The sequence below is a fragment of the Strongylocentrotus purpuratus genome, unplaced genomic scaffold (assembly GCF_000002235.5).
Source record: "Strongylocentrotus purpuratus isolate Spur 01 unplaced genomic scaffold, Spur_5.0 spur5_scaffold_16, whole genome shotgun sequence".
Taxonomy (NCBI): domain Eukaryota; kingdom Metazoa; phylum Echinodermata; class Echinoidea; order Camarodonta; family Strongylocentrotidae; genus Strongylocentrotus; species Strongylocentrotus purpuratus.
Genome location: NW_022145601.1, coordinates 21,028,300 through 21,049,470, shown reverse-complemented (window position 1 = coordinate 21,049,470; position 21,171 = coordinate 21,028,300). Strand labels below are relative to the sequence as shown.

Below are 21,171 nucleotides of genomic sequence, written 5' to 3'. Positions count from 1 at the left end.
TCTCGAGAAATTCGGAACTGATGGCCCCTATCAACATCTTCTTTTCAGCCAGTACGAATTCTACGCCTAAACAGACTAAGTGATATGTTGAAGAGAAGGTTGAGTTTTTGTAAGAGGAGAAACATAATTTGTAAGTTTAAATCCTTATATTTTTAGCGCTTAGAGACTTCGGTGGTATAGGCGCTTATTAGCACCGTTGTTATATTTTATTAGTATTATTTTTTTATTTTATAACTATTGTTGTGTCTGATTTAGTGTGGAAGATTATCATAGTCGGATGAAAAGAATCGCTCTTCAAATGCCCCCATATTCGAAATAAATTATTACAAGGAATATAAAATTATGTTTGAATACATTCCAACTCCCTGCATGGACTTTTCTTTATGCCATATAATTATACGTGTATTTCCATACACACCTCTGTGTTTAGTCAGTACAGGGCATGTAAATTTCAGCATATAGGCCTAAACAAAAGAGATGTATAATTGCCTTTTAGGTGCCCAAAAATGGGTCGGTCGGTCGGATTTTTTTTTTTTTTAAAGCGGACCGTAGATTTCAATGTTTGGGGGTCGGTCGCAAAGGGCAATACAACGTCTTTTTTTAAGGCCTTAGGTAGATGCTTTCAGCTAAACTGAATCTACTCCTAATCACTGTCTTGATGATTAAAAGAACCTCAAAGTGCTACTGCTACACACCCAAACTTTAATAAATCTCTTCTAGACAGGTTACTGTTAAAGTGCAATCGCATGACCAGAACTCAAATTTATCCTTATACTTGTATCGGCATGGAGAAAGCATCAGTATAATGATTGATTGATTTGTTTTATTTTATTGTTTTTTAATACTTTACCTTAGCTTTCAATCTTACTGTCTTTTATAGCGCATGCAGAGTACGGTGGATATCCACTCGTTCAAGAGTCATGTTCATGATATTGGGGGTTGATTTTTGTTTTGATTGGTTGAATCCACTCCGAATTATAGTGTAATCCACTTTAATTGTCAAGTATAATTGTATTTCATCATGATAATAATTTTACTTTTGCTAAATGGAGTCAACAAAGAGCAATAACTAGTCGAGGTTTGCCCCCAAAACGGACCCATTTTTAATGGTATTTTTGTTAAAATGGGACCCATGTTTAGGGATTTTTGTGAAAAAGTTACCCATTAGAGCGACACCCCCCCCCCCCCCCCCCGTTGGATACACTATCTATGATAATAAATAAATGACTAAGCTACATGTAAGAGTAATCATTGAAACATAAGAAGTAGAATTATATATATATATATATATATATGAATAATAATTAAAACAATTGAAATTGAAATCTTTGAGAGGGAGATCTTTTTCACTATGACCGGTTTCAATTTTATTTCTTCAGATCACGAATTCAAACTTACAAATTACAAACAAGTGCAACGAACTGTTATACAAACAATACTTATAATGTACAGCGCTTTGAAACTTTTGTCACAAGCGCTATATAAATTTGTCATATTATTATTATTATTATTTATAATCAGCGCATTGTGCTAAAATGGCGCAATATCATTTCTTAAATGAGAGTAAACATATATCAAGATGTGCAAAAGGAATAAATCCAGAATTTGAATTCGTACCTTTTTATATAAAATGACGGACAGAAACTGAAACTTGGCTTAGGATTAAAGAAAAATATTTTATAACGCATTAGGCGTACATATTTTGTAGCATTCGTTTGTAAATTTTTATTTTTGAATTTACTATCTGAAGAAATAAAATTGAAACCGGTCATAGTAAAAGAAGAAAAATCTCTCGAGGATTTGTTCAATTGTTTTAATTATTGTTTGTATGTTGCCGTGGATTATCAACATTAAATTATTTATATATAAAGGTAGTATAGGCCTATATACTAGAAATAATAACTCAAATATATATATAGTATTAATTTATCGTACTCATTTTTGCTATGTTCATGATGCATGACTATGATTGAGTGATATTAAGTTTGTATGCCATGTATATTTTTTCATACAATGTATTTGTTTCTGTATGTGTTTGCACTTCAGAACCTGAAGAAGGCCTCACAAGCCGAAAGCTCGTAATAAAATTGTAAAGTACAGCTACGTCTCACGTTCCTAGACCATTTTCTTCACGCCTATATACATATAATATATAAAAGTGCGATATATATATATATACCATGAACATTGAAAGTAGTTGTAACCTCTGACAAAGTTCTGTTAATATTATACAATATTTTGTTATAAATGCATTATTAATTAAATGTAATTGAATTATAATTTATTCTCTTAAAGAATTTCTTGTGGTCACTGTGGAGTTCCACAAAAAAAGTGATTATTATAATTATGGCTCCTAAATATAGTGGGTTTTCACTCACGTTTTCACTCACTGTGTGAATATGTTGCTCGATATTTTATGTATATTTGTTTGCTTGATCAATGTTCACCAAACTTTTGAATATTGTTTTTGTCTCGTGATATTAACGCTATAAATACCACTCCTTGAGCATGGCCGTGTATGCACATCTATTGATATAATGTTAAAGGTCATACACAATCTTTTTATGTTATTTATTTACTTCTGATATTTATACAGGGTGGCACATATCACCAAATTGGTGGTCTTCCATGAGGCCCTGTTTGGTAATGATTAAACAAATAACAGCATCAAAACCAAAATAGATAAATACACAAGTATATAAACAGGTAAAATATAAATTAATTGGTATCCCCATGAAACTGATCATTCAAGAATCATCCTTGATCATTTACAAGAAATAGGTGAATGGAATATCAAAATTAAATACAATTTTTAAAAAAGTTCATAAGTATTATGATCATAAAAAATGAGAGATTCGAAATGTGTCGTAGTAATTGCAATATTTATCTTTGAATGCTAAATAAAAATGCATGTTCTTTTGGTCGGTTTATGATATGCGAGAGTAAATACGTTTCAATTCACCGATATGTATAACCATATATACGAGCGAATATCAGGCAATACTTTATTTAGTTTGAACTTTGGTCAAGCCCGGTCTTACATGAAGACTTTGCAAGTTACAAGCCAGATGTAACGCCGGGTAGGGCTATTTACATTGTGCAAATAAAAGAGCGATAACTGGACAAATACCTTCATTTCATTCGGCATTACATCTCATTTTGGCAAGGTGATAAGGTATATTATCTCACATGACCCTGCCTCTGCACGATATATTTTATCGTGCATATTATCTAATCTGTATTTAGATTGTGACCTATAGCGACTGCGCGCGCTTTTGGGGAGCAAGTTAGTATGACCAGACGATCCTTGTTAGTGACCACATGATATCGATAAGAGTTTAAGACGACATTTTGTGCCGCATTGCATAAGTTTATCCCGCGCTTTGACAGTGGACGCATTTCAAAGGAGTTGTACATTATAGAAATTGGCATAATTTCATTGAATGAACAAACAGGATCGCATTTTTAGCTGTGCATAGCCGAGGGTTCGAAATAAGGTAATATCAATATCATATTTTGTTTCACAGTAATTGCTACTAGTAAAGATGCAGTTATTCTGAATTCTGCGAATTATTATTTTTTTGAATTTCAGGTGTAACTGGTTATTGTACAGGGTCAATCGTCATATTGTGTCAATCTATCTTTCATAAATCCATAATGATAAATGCTACGCAGTTTAAACTTGACATATGAATAGACCATAATGGGAGAAACATTTAGTTATAAGATATGAAATCTTGAACATGCATCCTTGATGTAAAATATGAGGATACGTTATTAGTCGAAGCGATGAATTCAAGTCTAGTTATTTGAATTTGAATTGTTCTGCAAAACCAACAAATCAAATTACATTTCAATGATACAACATAATTAAACAAAAATATCATATTTTGAACGTAAACATAATATAATAGTAATGGAAATGTTGGCATTAATACAAAACGTAACTGATAACACACTATAAGAATTATTCATGAATAACTCTTAAAAAAGAGGGGCTATCATAATAAGCATTCGCTTGATAGCGTGATAGCCCGGGGGGGGGGGGGGGGTGGATGATTAAAAGAATTTAAATAAGATGATGGTGGTGATGATGATGGTGAAGATGTTATCAATGCTAATGATGATGAGAATGAATATGAAAATATGTTGATATGAATTATGTCTGGCACAGAAATTACAGGAGTTATGAAGTAAGGATATGGATGCTTATAGACATCTGGAAATAATATTGAATATCTTATCAGCAATGGGAAAAGACCAAACAATGTACTCTGACAGAAATGTTTTGAATTCAAATGAATTTAAGGTTTAACATTATTTCATTGAGTTTGGGAGTGCATAGATCTGGACCATGATGTCTTATTATCATCCATGGAAATCGCATCATTGTCATATTTCATAAATATTTTGCTTTGTAAAGGAAACATGGCATAAAAAGATCATACATAATAATTTTGATCAAAGAAAGTTGAAAAATGTATTCGCAGCAACCGTGTGTTAAATTATAAACGCGTTTTAATAAAGAAGTTGTTGAATTTCAGTTTTATGTTTCAAATGTCACAATAAGTGATTTATTTAGTTCTTTAAAGCCCGTCTGTACTACTTTGGCCACGGGGATTATACCTCCATGCAAGGTCACTGACAGGTGGTTATAATATCAAATCAGCTCTCAATTAACATAAGAAAAGGGGATCATGGGGGACCAAGAGGCACCGATTAGCCATTGTTTGCTATATAGAGGGCGCAAGTAGCTATAAGTAGTGCATTGGGGATTTAAAAGACTCGAACAATCAAAAACATGAATATAGAATAAAATGCATGTATCAAAAAGACATTAGGCTTTAGTGCCGCCCTTGTTGGAGAGGTTTAGATGAGATTTGTTTTGTATGTAAATAAACCTTAGGCTACAGAGAAGTAAACGTTATGCCTCACTTGTATTTTTTTGTCAATCGTATATGAATCTAAATGCCTTCAACTTGGCGCATATTTGTATAACAGAGCAAATTCATGACAATGAATATTTATGACTACGTCTGACAACGTTCGTAGTGTCTTCCTTATAGGGTATGACAGATGGCAGCGCTTTTCCATATACGGTTATGCCTATTCTTATACTTATTTTGTATTTGTTTATTATTTTTTGCTTATATCATGAATATCCGAATACAAACTATAATTTTTATATGAGAAGGAATATAATATATGGATATGAATATGATAGCATACCGGTACCATTGCATTTTTTTATATAAGAAATCCCGTAACTAACATATTTTAAGCCATACGATAATACCTGTAAGATCATATCTTAAACACTGTCCGTATCTCTCTCTCGCTCTCTCTCGATCTTTCTCTTTCTCTCTCTCTCTCTCTCTCTCCTCCACTCTTTCTTTCTCACATCTCCCTCTTTTTATGGATATTATCTCCCTACCCTTCCCCTCACTGACCTATCTTCCTACATCGCCTTCATCTCTTACCCCCTTCTCTCTCTAGTCTCTCTCTACCCCCTCTCTCTACCCCCTCTCTCTCTCTCTCTCTTTCTCTCTCTCTCTCTCTCTCTCTCTCCATCTCTATCTCACTATCGTTATGGACAAGGGACACAATATTTAGATATCCTTAGCCTTTTCCCTCCCGTTTCCATCCGCATGATCCGTCAATGTTATTTTTTTTATAAATTGTTATATATTATTGTAGGGAACTAACATGGCATTACATTTCCTGTATCATCCGTTTTGGAGCAAATTAAGAGGAAATAAATCAATAATTAAATAGTTGAATAGATGAATAAATAAATAAATAAAGAAACACGTGAATAAATAGGTAAAAAATAAAATAAACTTATTAATAGTCAAATAAAACAATAATTTCCCCCAAATCAAACCAATAGTGGCGATACCTGTCCATGTTGATAGGGCATAAAAACATTAATCGGCCGGGTGGCAGAAGGGCGCTAGCGCGCGAGCGACTCGAAAACTACTTTTCGAATTATTCGCATTTAAAAATTTGTTTCATATTTAAACTACTTTTCGTCCCGAAAATTGGTTTAAAACATAAAAGACTGATAGAAATGTTGTAGTAGAACACAGACACAATTTTTTCTCGGAAATAAGTCAGTTTTATAAAAGTTTGAGGCGATTTAGTATTAACGCCCTTCTACTTAAAGTTTCATTATTGACCTGAAATTCGAGCTAACGCCCTTCTGCCAGCCAGGCGATTTATGCGAGGCAGGTGTCTGAAAAGCAAGACTAAAGTGAACAAACAAATAGGCCTAGATACGCTACGACATAAATTCGTGTATGACAGTTTGTATGCACAAACCTTCGTCAGTCCGTACATCAGAGAGTCTGCGCTAGGAGACTAGATTACAATACATAGGCTTTGCGCTGTAGCCACTATGAACATAACGACAAAGAAAGCGGACAAAATATACAGTTCCTCAGGTAGACAAAGGAACATCCCTTCACTGCTATTATGTAAAAAGGTGAATATGCATGTGACACCTGTTCTACACATTGTTACATAATAGCAGTGAAGGGATGTTTCTTTGTCTACCTGAGGTACTGTATATTTTGTCCGCTTTCTTTGTCAGTCATGTTCATAGTGAGCTACTCCTGACTGACATGACAAGAGGCTGACAGAGTTAGGCTCGGTTCAAGACTTTATGGAATTGTATTAAGTGTCAAATTAGAGTTTATGTATGCAGACTATTATTTTTACTATGTTCTGACAGTGTATAGCACATTTCAAGACGCAAAACTGAAAATAGAGAAAAATTGAAGTTTCTGAATTTCGATATTTTTTTGTAGGCCTATTGTTTTTTAGTTTTTTTTCGGAAATATTTCATAAGAGGCAGATGACTGTCTTTGTACTTCGATGCCCCAAAACATTTATCATAGTTCCTAATGTGTGATCTTTAATAGATAAAAAAATATAGGCCTATTAATAGAACAACACAATGATCTGATTCATATTTTGATGTGCTCAAAAGAACGACTAATGATCTAATAATCCCTCAGTCAAAATGAAAGTTGTTGTCTTTTTGTTGTTGTTTTCCTATATATATGAAACATAACTGAAGATGCATCTGGTTGCTAAATGTCCAAATATGGTCTGAAATTTTAGACTACCATATAAGTGCTGGGGCATCGATATTTGGAAGTAATACAAATATTACGTAATCAGAGAGATGGTTGTTTCCCCGATCCTGCGTGTGTGCATAGACGTCTATGGTGTGTGGTACGCTAGCTACGACACACAAAATAATGAACGATGCGATTTGTGTACCGTTATATACCCAGGTAACTGTATTTCAAGACAATGAACAGCATTCGCTCGGCGCCGCAAAGCAGCTTTACAGTAACCATCGGCCCCGTACAAAATAGACGGAGACTGCACATAGTCAATACGCATGGACAGTCGTTTTGTGAGGATTATATAACGACTATAGTCTTCAAAGCCTAAGTCTTGGCTTAACTAAAATTATATGAAGGTAAGTGATGTCTAGATTATTTGGGGAAATGGGGAGGTCGAATGGAAAGTGTCTCCCAAGTCCTGGTGAGAGGTTACATTTATGTTGTTATCTTCATGAAGCTATAGACCGCGCACTGCCAGTAGGCGTACATGACGCTGTACTCGCTTCGAGTTCTAACTTCGGAGAGATAAGGCCAATTTTCATTTGCACTACCCTCAGCTCAGCACATCATCATGTTTGCTTCACGTAATGACCATTTTTATTATTTTGGGGAGGAGGTTATATTGTATTTATTCGAAATTTTTAGACCAATAGAGACATGTGTATACCCGAATTGGTCAGTTTTTTTTTTCCACTGGTTATTCCGGTAGCCTCAGCTCATTGGTGTGTAATCTTATTGTACTCTCTCTAAACAAAAATCGAGTGATCACGGACGTCACTCTTCTGGAGAGTGAAAATGTAGTGAAAATAGAGTGAACATTCACTCTTTTCTTCTCAGAGAGCACTCTAAAATCAATCGATATTCACTCCTAAACAAGTGATCACTGACGTCACTTCCAAGAAAGTGAAAATAGAGTGAAAATTCACTCTTTTTTTTTAGAGAGAGAGTATGCCTGTATATATCAAAATGATCCTTATTTTTCTACCGAATATATATTACCCGATATATACATGTATAGCACCATCGCAAGTATATAGGAAATTTCAACATCCTAATTGTAATCTTAGTATACTACGGTGCCAGACGTGTATGCCTGTATCAAAATGATCCTTATTCTTCTACCGAATATATATATTACCCAATAAATACATGTATAACCCAATCGCAAGTACTTAGGAAATTTCAACATTCTAATTAATTGTGCGTCATGATCATCAATTGAAATGTGCGAACATTATGACTATTCGTATGACGTAATCTGAACATGGCATCTATGCCTGTGGGACATTGAAACTGAAAGTGCCATTGAGTTGATTTTTCGGAAATAGAATGATGCGATGGCATTGTATATTTCTTTGCTTGGAAATAAATATATGTCTGGTGAAGGCGTCCAGTGTGTGTCTGCAATAATGGCGCAGGATTGAGTAATTTGCATCTCGCCTTTTGATTACAATTCATATTGGGCTCACTCAGTACACGACAACCAGATGCTGGTGATTGTACGTCACGGACAGATACAGATACAGTACAATTTTTACTCGCACGCAGTTTAACCAAGAAGTAACTTCTTGGTTTAACTGTACGTTTTTATCATACATTGCACATAATATTACATCTGCATTGTACCTCAACAGTACGACAATACACCTGACAGCGGCCTGTAGTACAGCTACTGAAGAAGAAGAATAATTATACGGCTCTCTGTGTAGACAGAATGCTAGCCTTTTCTATGTAATACAAACAAAATACAAATAACAATGCTGGGTTCTAGATAGCGCTCATCAGACTTGACGATCTTGGTGCTCCACAAATACCCTGGCTCTAGCATCATGCTGCCATTATATGGCGCTCTAGCATTTCAAGGAATTAATTCCTGCCAGTCGACACAGTGTATTTCAACAGATTATTACGTAGAATAATGATATATTACTCTCATAGGTCAAATAGATTATGTTGGTAACTTTGTGGTTTCGCTCCTGCACTTTTTATCCAAGTAAAACCTATAGACATAATCATTATCAGAATATGAATATTTGCTTGTGATGATTGATAGATAATACAGTTTGATCACATGTACTGTAATAGCGAAGAGATATCACAACGAGCTCGCTGTGATATGTCCTTGGTAATACCACTGTAAACATGCAGTTCCTTATGATTATTGGCCTACTTTGTACATAATGATGAAATACACCACAACTAACACATCATTTATATAAGTGGTATCATCAACATATCCTTTATAATATATTAAGTGGTATAATCAATATGCTCTTTATATTATGTGGTATGTATTATTGCGTAAATAGTAAGGAAATAGATACATTCGGTATTTCGGTTGACATACTTGACTTGCATTGCCTATTTGCCATTGAATAATGGCATGCCATGACTTAAAAGTCTATTGTAGCTAGCCGTGGTATATGGGCTGATGGACTCATAGAAATGATAGAATTGAAATCAATGCATGAATAGTCAACGTCATTTGTGTTATCATCGCGCTAGATATTGCTTTTGAGAGTATGCCAAATGAAAACACGCTTTTCCCGCATATTCGTGTACACCTGTGCCGCGATATAGATTTGTTATTGCTGCGAAGTGCAATGCTATTAATAGAAATAACACAAGGTTTGTCAATGGTGTGTGTCGTGTTGTGATGTCCAACTTTCACAACCTCTTCCACTAAAGAGAAAAAGAAGAGTACACCCCCCCCCCTGGATACGGCGCAGAAGCAAAACAACATTAGTTTTTCAAATAGAAGAAAGGAATATTCCGTGCAACGTTCCCCTTTCCACATATTTCCTGCCCCAAAACTGAAGATTTTCGAGATATAATCACTTAATGATGGCACTATTTATCACTTCCATTAGTAATATAGTGTAGTCATATCAATTATCAAGGCATTTTCCATTCATTGGTGTGTTTATAGAAAGGTGTGTCGTTCAGGACATAACTGCACGGAATCCAACAAAAGATCGTTCAGACTTCAGTATTGGCATGAATACAAATGTATTTTTTTTATGGTTTTACAGTTGCGTACTTGACCTACTTTTCTGTTTGGGGAAGACTAAAGAAAAACATGTTGTATTGCCCTTTGCGACCGACCCAAAACCTTATAAGGAGGGAATGTTAATTTATTTTAGAGTGCTCTCTAGAAAAGAAGATAGTGAATGTTCACTCTATTCCCCCCCCCCCATTATCACTATCCAGAGGAGTCACGTCAGTGGTCACTTTATTACTATTATTATTTTAGATTGAGAGAGAGAGAGAGAGAGAGAGTGGCAGATTTGGTTTGATCAGGGGAATTGGGTGGGCGGTCCTTCTTCCGTATTATTGTTATAAAGTTTTATAAAATATGGTAATTTGACAATTCATCTTTAAAAAAAATAATTGGCATGTATATTTGCTTATTTAGGACTCATTGTCAGAAAGTACGGCTAAATATATTGAATGTTTGTTATATTACCGGAAGTTGTATATGGAATACAAAAGAAAATAAATCAAACCAATTTTAGATGTTCTGTGATAATATAGGCTCATCTGTACAGACTCTACAGAGATAAAGTTTTAGTTGTGGTTCCTATTATTATTTTTATTTTTAGAGGGGGGGGGGGGGTATGATCAGACACACCCGTACATCCTTCCCATTTATGTACTCGACGGATTCGTAATTCATTCACTTAGCAACACTGAAAATCGATCTTAAAATCGATCAGATCTTAAAAAAAGAACATCGATTTTAACTTCAAAATCGATTTGATGAAACTGTAGTTTGGAGGAAATTCTGTATGGGAAAGAGGAGAGAAATAAAGGAAAATATCAATTAATGAATCATGTTTTAATTCTTGTTAAATATCTGATTTATAGAAATAGAGAACTTAAAAAACCACCCTCTTTTAATGAAATAAAGAATAGTATAATAGGGGATAAAGTAGAAGAAAGGAAATTGGCAGCAATGAGGGGAACTCTCACTATTCATTTTTCTAAATGGGAAAACCTGAGTATTAGACAAACAATTGGAACCCAGAGCCAGTCGTCCACCGGTTAAGAGGGGGAGGGGGGGGGGGGAGGGGGGGGGGAGGGGGGGGGGAAGGGGGATAAGGGAGAGGTCGGGTAGGGTAGGGTTAACAAAAAGAGAAAACTTTTTTCTCAGGACAACAGTATAAAAAAAAGTATAAGTTGCTACATTGTTAAAACAAAAAAAATTTGGATTATACAACTGCATATGTTTTCTTTGAAAATATGAATTTTTGTTTCAAATATGATGTATAGGAACTAACTATGTAAGTTTCTTTTGAAGCCGTTTGTAAGACAAAAATGTATACTGATTTATAATGTCATCACGTTTGCAGTGAGAGTTACATATGATAATTGTAATTTGTACTATGATTATAATTTGTTTCAAGAGAGAAAAGAATAAAAACTGACCTTAAAAAAAAAAAAAATTCAAAAGTATCAGTTTTAAGCTAAAGCTGATTCGACCTTGATTTTTAAGGTCGAAATCGATTTTAGTTTATGAAACACCCCGCCCCCCCCCCCAGGTTCCCCCAAACTATACCAGTGCCCCCATCAATGGCTAAAGCCACGTTACGCCACTGCTCATAATAATGATAATAGGCCAATGATCATTTCTAGACCGTCATGACATTTACTTTTAGAATCTGTCATTAATTGTGACAGGACAGTTTCGGATATCCTTCAGTCAGTCAATCATTGACAATATCAACTCGAGTGGTGCACTTCAACGTAGTACATCACGAAACAACAATTTGTTCACGGCGACACAGCAATGGACACGCGATACTAGTGTGAATACAGGGCTTAAAAGCTTACATTGGCATAGCCACAACGGGTATGCATGTGGGGGGGGGGGGGGGCACATGCCTTATTGAAGTGAAAAAGGGGGAGGGGAAGGAGATTGATCGGATGTGAGGGGGGGGGGGGCAACGTAGTTTTCCGGCCCTTCCACACCATCGCCCATTCTGACGGGTTTCGTTGCTTGGTTGACTGGTTGCTTTCCATGTTAGAATGAAGGGGGGGGGGGGGGGGGCCGGGGGGGGGGGGTGTACAGCTATCAACTTTGCCTTTGGATTTAACGAAATGTATGCAACAAAAATAGCACTAACCATCACGTTCTTTAAATATTATCTAACTTCTTCAAAAGTTCAAATTACTGTTTGTAATCGACTGTCCGGATAAGCAACTTGCCCGGATGTAGCCTAGGCTATAGGCTATCTCTTCAGATTAAATAGCGTCAGTAATAAAATCTATGCCAAGATAATTTTTACAGTAATGCTACTGAATGATGTTACATTGGAGCTTAGCATCCCCGCCATAGCAATTCTCTGTTCACACAATATTGTACATGTGTAGTAAAAGCATTGTATGAACACGGCTTTACAGTCTGCGTAGGACGCGCTATTTTATTTGTTACGCGCAGATTTCTATGCGTATGAACATGCCCCCATCAGGAACGTCATTATGAATGGGGCTGTACGTGTAGCTTCAATTCAAGTTAATTTGTAGCTAGCTAGCTGGGAGAGTTTGAGGTTTTATGTGGATAATAATTGATAGAAAACATCTTTGGACGGAGAACATGAATTGGTGAGATAAAGAACTAGTTCGTGATATTATCACCCGTATAAGATAATAATTAGTTCAATATATTATTGCATGTTGCTAATTTTAAAGTTTTATTTTATGATTTCCAAAGCATTCACGTTGTTTATAGAACGTGGCAGATTTAATAAATATATCCTGTGACGGAAAAATCCGTCTAGAGTCTAGTTAAAGATATTTTTAACATGTTGTTAAAGGCTTTGGTAAAGCCAGTCTATGTCGTGTCAAGCGGAGCACATATCAACGAACGAAATACACTGATTTTCGCTCTATTTCAAGTAAAATTCTCATCTTTACTTTACTTGAGGAATTCTTATGTTTCCTGTATGTTCCCGTCACTGACTTCCAGTGAATTTATCTAACCATCTTTTCCATAAACTTGTAAAATTTAAAGCGATCATTTAGTTTTAGATGTTTGACCGTGATAGGAGGACATTGCATCACACCTGCTCGTCTTTTAGAACGCTTTTAATTATTATGAACTTCTTGATGATGTCGGTTAGGCCTTCCTTAAAAACCAGTTTAAGATACCATATGCGACTAATGCGAGCAACCATTGCGACTTTCGTTACATGGCCTCGCCGTATACTGGTATGTCTTCTATGCTCGTGTCCGGACTGTTTGGTTATCTGGACGGTTTGATGTAAAATAAAAAGTTATTTTAAGAAGTTAACAAGACGTTTAATCGTTATATTAAGACAGTATGAAGGACAGAATTGGTTTGCGTTAAACCCGGACAGGGTCAAAGAGAAGACTATATTTTTGTTGTGTCCGGACACACAACCCTTCTCATGAGTCGCTTGGTCGAAATAGCGAAGCTTGCGAGTTACAAGGTAGAATTTCTCTCAGGATTAAAGGTAAAGACCAGTATTGGAAACGCCCCAATTTCAAAAAATGAAATGGAAGCTCTCATTACCAATCATGTGAAAGAATATGTTTTGACTAATACATGATGATAAAAAATTTGCCGGGAAACCGCCTACTAATTCATATATTTGGTAAATTTGTTTCTCTCATGGTCTGTGAGAGATATAGGGTAGTCCCATATACATCTTTCTGTGTATAGTGCTTGTAACTTTACGAAGAATGGGCCAAATTTCTTATCATTTTGATGATTCCAGAACCTTGCAGATGCTAGATGCTAGATGATCAACCTTTTCTGATCAATTCCACAACGTTTCTTTCACAATGCAATCGCATGACCATAACTGGTCTTTACCTTTAATGTTGTAGAAGGGTCTAGTTCATTTGTTTGTTTGACGCCCCCCCCCCCCTCCCCACCCTACCCCAAAACAGGCATGGGGGAAATCCTACCGGTCACCGGTTTACTAGCGTATATTCAAATTGTACGCATACCTTTCGAACACAGGTAATTCTTGACAACCCTTCTCCGACGCTTGCCTGGTATAGCAACAAGTTGTGTATATAATGGAATACCTTGTCACTAGGGAAAGGAACATCAATACATTTAAACAGTCCTATCTTAGTCAACGTTCTATAGTTAACCACCGCAAAGACTCAGATCAAGAAATCAGTGTAGTGGGAATTTGAAAAGCCAATCGTAGGCCATGTCTGCAACTCTGCATGGTGCCTAAATTGGTATTCTGATTATGTAATTAGTCACTGAAACAGTCCCATATAGATTTATGCCCATTTAGAAGATGACGCAAAGTCTCTTGAAATGTCTTGGTTCAATTTTTTCAGAAATTCGTTTCGATCATCAGTCCTTATGCACTTCGTTTCCTTTTCAAACTTTTAGTTTACACCGATCTCTAATGAGTCTGATAGGACCTCTTATACGCCTCTTACGTTTGATAGTTGATACCGATCTCTTATTACACGTCATGTGAATAAAAGTGAAACTCCTTATCCAACGTCATCATGTGTGTCAAAGGGTAATGTTTATTTTATCACTTCCCCTCGTGAACTTTAACACAATTAACTTTTTGATCGTCCGGCCTTCCGTTATTGTCTAAATATGACGAAATATCACACATTATTTCCCATGCAGTGCAGCAAGGAAGTGATGAAATGCTCGTGTAAACAAAATGAGGATATTTAAACTCCCGCTTTTAAAAGCCCACTGCACTACTTGTAGCTACTTGCGCCCTCTAGATAACATACAATGCCTAATCGGTGACCATTGGTCCCCCATGATCCTCTTTTTCCTATGTTAACTGAGAGCTGAGTTGATGAGATAACCACCAGCCTGTCCAGTGACCTTGCGGGGCAGTCTAATCCCTCCTGTAAACTACGGCAGATACGCTCAGACAATACGAAACTAAACGAAGCAAGAAGACTATTCAAAATTAGTATGCGGGATTCGCTGTGTCGATTGTTTGCACGAATTCTAAACTCTGTTTACATTATAGTCACATTTTCTTTCTGTGACATACGAACTACAGAAACGCACCGACAACTCGGTTGCTGTGGAGTGATAAGGTGTTCCGAAACTTGAATAGGCTAATTTCTTCTGTACATGTATACACTAGAAACTCGGTGAAGGCCTAAATTACTGTGGAATACCGTGATTTTTGTGCGTGACGTCACCAAACGGTTACTCCTTTCTTTTTAGATGGAGTTGTGCTTTCTAGTGATAATACAAAGCCCTGGAAGTTACTGTGGAATGATACAGGTTCCTTGAGTCTTATATAGGGCGAATTTCTCTTGTGGAAACCCGTTGGTTTAAGAAGGCCTAACATTACTAAGGAATCACGGTGACTTCTCTCATATCTTTCTTGAGTTGTGATTTCGTCTTCAAATGGTTAACTCTGATGCCGTGGAATACTTACATACGGGCCTTCGATTTTTGTGCGTGACGTCAGCATTGGATTCAATATCTTTCATTTGAATATGGAATTGGGGCTCCAAGTGATTCGGGATTATTAAGAAATACTTCAGTAAAGATAATTTGGCGGCACCCACCATGGATAAACCAGGTTAAATAATTTGTATTTTGTATAACTTTGTTATGCTCATCGTGTTTGATACACTACTCTGAGAATTAGTCTTGTACTTTGTCTATAAAATCAATCTTGAAATTAATCTCAAGCTTCTATATTCTTATGTTATTTCGTTCCTTTTCCCCGTCTTTCTTTATTGCTTCGTTCCTATCTGGCATTCTTTACCTCTCACACATATTTGTCATCATTCTTGGCCCCGTCGCATAAAACCTACCAATGATGATGACTTTGCTATCAATAATAATTACCATGGCAACACCACTCAACAGCCAATGGAAATGAAATCAAGCTTTCCGTTAAAGTTATCATTAAGAGTGGCAAAGTTACCATCGACGCCGAGTTTTATGCATTGGAGCACTGCTCTGCATTTAATTTTTTGTCATTACTGCCCTCCTTAAATCTCTTGCTTTAAAAAACTTCCAAATTATTTAACGCAAAAATAACTTTAATCAAGCAGACAAACAATTAAACAAAGATTGTCGTCTCTATAGATAGACTGTATGGCCCGAATTCACAAAGGAGGTTGTCGACAAACCTTGGTTTCGTACGTCATATGACGCGTTTTTTACAAACCTGGCTTGTAAAAACGCGTCGAAACGTGTCATATGACGCACGAAAACCAAGGTTTGTCGACAAACCTCCTTTGTGAATTCGGGCCTATAGGTTCGACTTTATATATCTAGGTATTACTGACAGGACTGGCAAATATAATTTTTATTACAAATTGAAAAGAAGGTAAAACTGGAAGACATTAATTGAAACAACCGTTTATTGCAAAATAATCTTGTATATGCATGTACCAAGGTGTTTACAACAATGAGGTTGTATTAACTAATTGTTCATTCACCAATGTATACTTGACTTTTGGAATGTCGTGCTTAATGATATCAAGAGTCTTCTCAGCCAAATTAAAGGCCAATGGTGCAACATGATAAAATTTGTAATTTGTGAGTTAAGTTTTAAAGACGTGATCACCGATCATTAAAGCTAGAATGCTATCAAAATTCAGAACTCGTTGATACAAAAGGAAATGTTCACTCTATCTGCGAATTATTCATCCAACCGCCTATACGAGGCGATACCATCTACAAGAGATGCAAGGTTCTAATATTATGTACATTAGATAAAACTTATCGTGAGCATGTACGAGGCGGGTCTTGATCATAAACAAATATAGGGCGCGGCGCGGTACTGCCCCCCTCCGCAAGAATGTTAAAATCTCTAATATTCTGGCAAGCTACAACTCATATTCGGTGAGCGAGATGATTCTATGTGTAGTTTTTATATATCTTATCTAGTACATTTCATCAAGAAATAACATTAATAATATTTTCATATTAAACATTGTCAATTATTTGTTCAAGAGCACAATACCGTGACTAATCGTGCCCTATTCAGTTAATTTGTTTATTACCGAGTCTCTTCAATGCCTCCAAGTTCATTTTCAGCTCAATCTTCAAGTATTAGCTATGTTATAGATAATACAAAGAACTTGCCGATGATGATTAACCATCATAACCACCATCTTCATTCCATCATCGTTGTCATTATTTTATTTTCCTTTTTATCATTTTTATTTTTTTACAGGTGAATCGCCTGAGCGCACCCCATTGCTCCAACAACAGAAAGCACGAGCAGCCGAACAAAAGACGATATTAGCCGAAGAGAAGCCGAAGACTGCCGGGATGGTGGTGGAAAACGGACATACGAAAGGCCTCGACGACGACGGCACTGAGGTCGCGTTCAAGAATGGGAACTACGGTGCAACCAATGGAAAGGACACCGCGAACGGAACCATCAAGGGAGAGGAAAAGTGAGAAACTGACTTTTCTTTTTGATATTCTTCGAAGTGAAAAAGTTTACTCTCATGAATTTGTGATGATGAATTATTTCAAACGAAAACAAAATAACTTTTTCCCCCTCATAATATGACAGTCAAAATGATATTCAGTGAAATATTCTGTGACACAATAAATAATTCAAATCATTCAGCCAGATTGGTAGCAAGTAGCCCAGCCAATCGCAAAGTTACAACATTATGGTCTAAGATGATCGTAGCGGAGAGTTCCGGGACGATACATACCCATCAGTGGACCACCGAAGCACAGGAGCACAGAAGCACATTACGACTCGACTATACCTCACTTATTACACTTAAGAACCAGACTATAGGCGTCTATATGACCCTCTTAAAAGAGTCACTGCTTAAAGAATAAGGATATGAAATATCGATATATTACTTCCATTTGATGTTCAGAAAACGTTTGAGTATTAAAGCTAAGTAGCTCAAGGCTTCTGAGCAGTCGGGACTTTCACACCTTTCAGAAGGGAATTAATGGGGTAGAATACCGGGCGAAATTCGATTGACTCTTTGATTTTTGTGTGATCCGTTTTCAGGAGTGATGAGAAGGAAAACGAGAAAGAGGAAGAGAAGCCACAGGTCCCTTTCACGAGATTGGTGAGTATGATACTTTCTATGATCGAGTTTAGTGACATCACAACATCGTCATCATCATTGTCATCAACAACATCACCCTCTTCAACAGTAGAAGCAGCATCAACAGCAGCATCACCATCATTATCATCATCGTCATCACCATCGTCATCAACATCACCATCACCATCATTATCATCATCGTCATCACCATCGTCATCAACATCACCATCACCATCACCATCACCATCATCATCACCTTGAACATCACCATTACCATTACCATCACCATCACCATTACCATTACCATCACCATCACCATCACCATTACCATTACCATTACCATCACCATTACCATTACCATTACCATTACCATTACCATTACCATTACCATTACCATTACCATTACCATTACCATTACCATTACCATTACCATTACCATTACCATTACCATCACCATCACCATTACCATCACCATCACCACCAGTATCACCATCACCCCCACCCCCACCACCACCATCACCATCACCATCATCATCATCATCATCATCATCATCATCATCATCATCATTCTCTCCTCATTTTCCTTCGCTTCACCTTTAACATGATAAACTTGATTGTCACTCCGTCCATAATCACCACTACCCCTATCATCATCCGCTCGTGGCATTTTCACTGTGTTGTAACGCTTTCATGTTATATGCTCTGTGTTGTCATTTCTACCTGGAAATCAAATAAATAAATCTATCTATCTTTCTAAGTATCTTCTCCCGGTTCGGAGGTTGATTGCAACATCTCTCCATTTCACTCTATCTTCTGCCATTCTGGTGCACTCTTGCAGTTTTAGTCCACTCCAGTTCTTGACATTCTCTTCCCAGTTGATTCTGGGTCTCCCTCTAAGTCTACTTCCTTCCTCTTTATTCCAATAAATAAATAAGTGTCATCAATATCATCCTCATTATCGCCACTACTATCAGCATCGCCAACTTAAAAAAACACACACAATATTTTCACTGGTCAGTGGTAACCTGCGTATTTTGTTTTTTGTGCAACAGTTTCGCTATGCTACGGGTCTCGACGGCCTCTTCATGTTTATCGGCTGTTTTGCCGCGGTCTGCCACGGCTGTGCCTGGCCGGCGCTCAACATCGTCTTCGGCGGTCTCATCGACGAGTTCGTTGATTTCGACAAGTTGAATACCACGAACACCACGGATTTCACGGCTACTTTACCGCCGGGTTTGGATCCGGCCAAAGAGTTTGATAACCAGATGCAAATGTACGCCGTCATATTCACCTACATTGGCATAGGTGTCATGGTGATGGCATACCTGCAGGTGAGCAGAAAGTTTTGACCACGGCCCTGTTTCATAAAAATTATTTCAAATAAAAAGTTTCAATAATTGTCATAAAAGATACGGAAATCGTGGCATTTGATTGGCTGAGATCAAATTTGTCCTGGAAAGTTTGCGTTTGTTATTGATGGCAAGTTTTATGAAACAGGGCCCATGCGAGGTCCCGCAACAAATAGTCTTGAGATTAAATTTTGCGATTCATCGCGCGGATTGATCAATGCAATCAGTCGCATTTTTTTTTTTAAATTGCACAATCAATTGCTAAGTTTTGTGTCACGGGGCTCAGGAGACTTCAGATCAGGATTTATATTAAGATTTCGTTAAAGAACCCTAGTGTGTGTGAGAGGAATTTTGTACAGAATTGTATCGATCAGATATATTGAGTAACTACGACTGGAGACAGACATAAAGTTGCACAATCCCAATCTACAATCGGTAGAGGGTTACAAACCGCTTGTCAAAAATGAAAATAAAAACAGTTGTTAGCGTATGTCTTTTGTTGGCAATATTAGGAACGGTAAGATTATATTTTTTCATTAGCTCATTTTGAAAGTTCTGGCACACAAGTCATGTCGGCAAATTCGGTCCTGTGTTTTCTAACGATTCATCATCTGTATTCTTAACAGTCATCGATGTGGACTCTTGCCGGCGAGAGGCAGATCTATAAGATTCGTCAGGCCTTCTTCAACGCCATCTTGCATCAAGAAATCCAATGGTTCGATGTTCACAAGAGTGGTGAACTCACGTCCAGGTTGGCCGAGTAAGTTTGCGACAGTTTCGATTATTTTTGTCTTAAAGGGATCGTTTAACAATGTAAAATCTGAGATACACGGCCCTACGTGTTATCAGTGTCTGTGGTATGGTGTAATATTGAAGCCCTAAAAAAATCGCGCTTCAAAATGATCAAGAAGTGCCTCAAAAAAGTAAAAATCTTTGAGTGACCGGTTTTACCATACTCGTTTTCCCCAATAGACTGTAGTGTTATGAAAACCGTCCGGCGAACGGTTTTCAAAATTTGTAATTCCAATCATAAATATCTTGATAATCAGACAGGCGATCGGCTTGTAAAAGTCATGGATTTCCTGACTGATCTAAAGGTTTATAATAATCATTGCAGCATGAGCTAAATCCAGGATTTTGTTTCAGAATCTGAGACAAAGTTACCGGATCCCTTTAAAATGTTCGGGCAAATGCTACCTCTCTTTGCCGTATGCAATCTTTTAAGTCTCTTATTTTATATATTTTGATAACAAGATGACAGTGTCACTGTAATTAAGTGACGATTTTTCCTTTTTCTATGCGCGCTCCCTCACCAGGTCTCAAAATCTAGAAGCTGGAAAGTTGATTGATATTCGAGCATGAGACGGACATTATAGTAATTCTAGTTTTTTTTTTTTTCTTTCCTTTTAACCATCATGATGTGGAGCTGGCAATATCGTGTTTTTTAATATTTTTTTTTATTAAAACACGTCTCTACAAATAGATCTGTAATGATTCTCACTCGTGATTTTTCCATTCATTCATTTATTTATTCATTCGGTCATTCATTCATTCATTCATTCATTCTTTATTTCTTTCGATTACAGCGACATGGAGAGAGTGAAAGATGGACTCGGAGACAAGATCGCTCTCTGCCTGCAATCTCTCTCTCTATTCTTGGCTGGTGA

The 21,171-nt window shown here is 36.8% G+C and overlaps 1 protein-coding gene across 4 annotated transcripts in view; it reads left to right on the top strand.

Moving 5' to 3' along the window:
* Nucleotides 1-21,171, top strand: part of LOC115924566 (ATP-dependent translocase ABCB1-like) — a 44,381-nt gene continuing 23,210 nt past the window's right edge. The window contains exons 1-6 of one of the 4 annotated variants that reach the window (XM_030987030.1): nucleotides 1-130; nucleotides 17,306-17,531; nucleotides 18,116-18,176; nucleotides 19,208-19,486; nucleotides 20,131-20,264; nucleotides 21,091-21,167. In XM_030987030.1, coding sequence (XP_030842890.1) covers nucleotides 85-130; nucleotides 17,306-17,531; nucleotides 18,116-18,176; nucleotides 19,208-19,486; nucleotides 20,131-20,264; nucleotides 21,091-21,167 — 823 coding nt within the window. In that variant the 5' untranslated portion in view covers nucleotides 1-84. Of the gene's footprint in view, nucleotides 131-3,356; nucleotides 3,498-7,502; nucleotides 7,721-15,159; nucleotides 15,695-17,305; nucleotides 17,532-18,115; nucleotides 18,177-19,207; nucleotides 19,487-20,130; nucleotides 20,265-21,090; nucleotides 21,168-21,171 lie in introns of those variants that run through there. The other 3 variants (XM_030987033.1, XM_030987032.1, XM_030987031.1) reach the window with 3 other exon arrangements.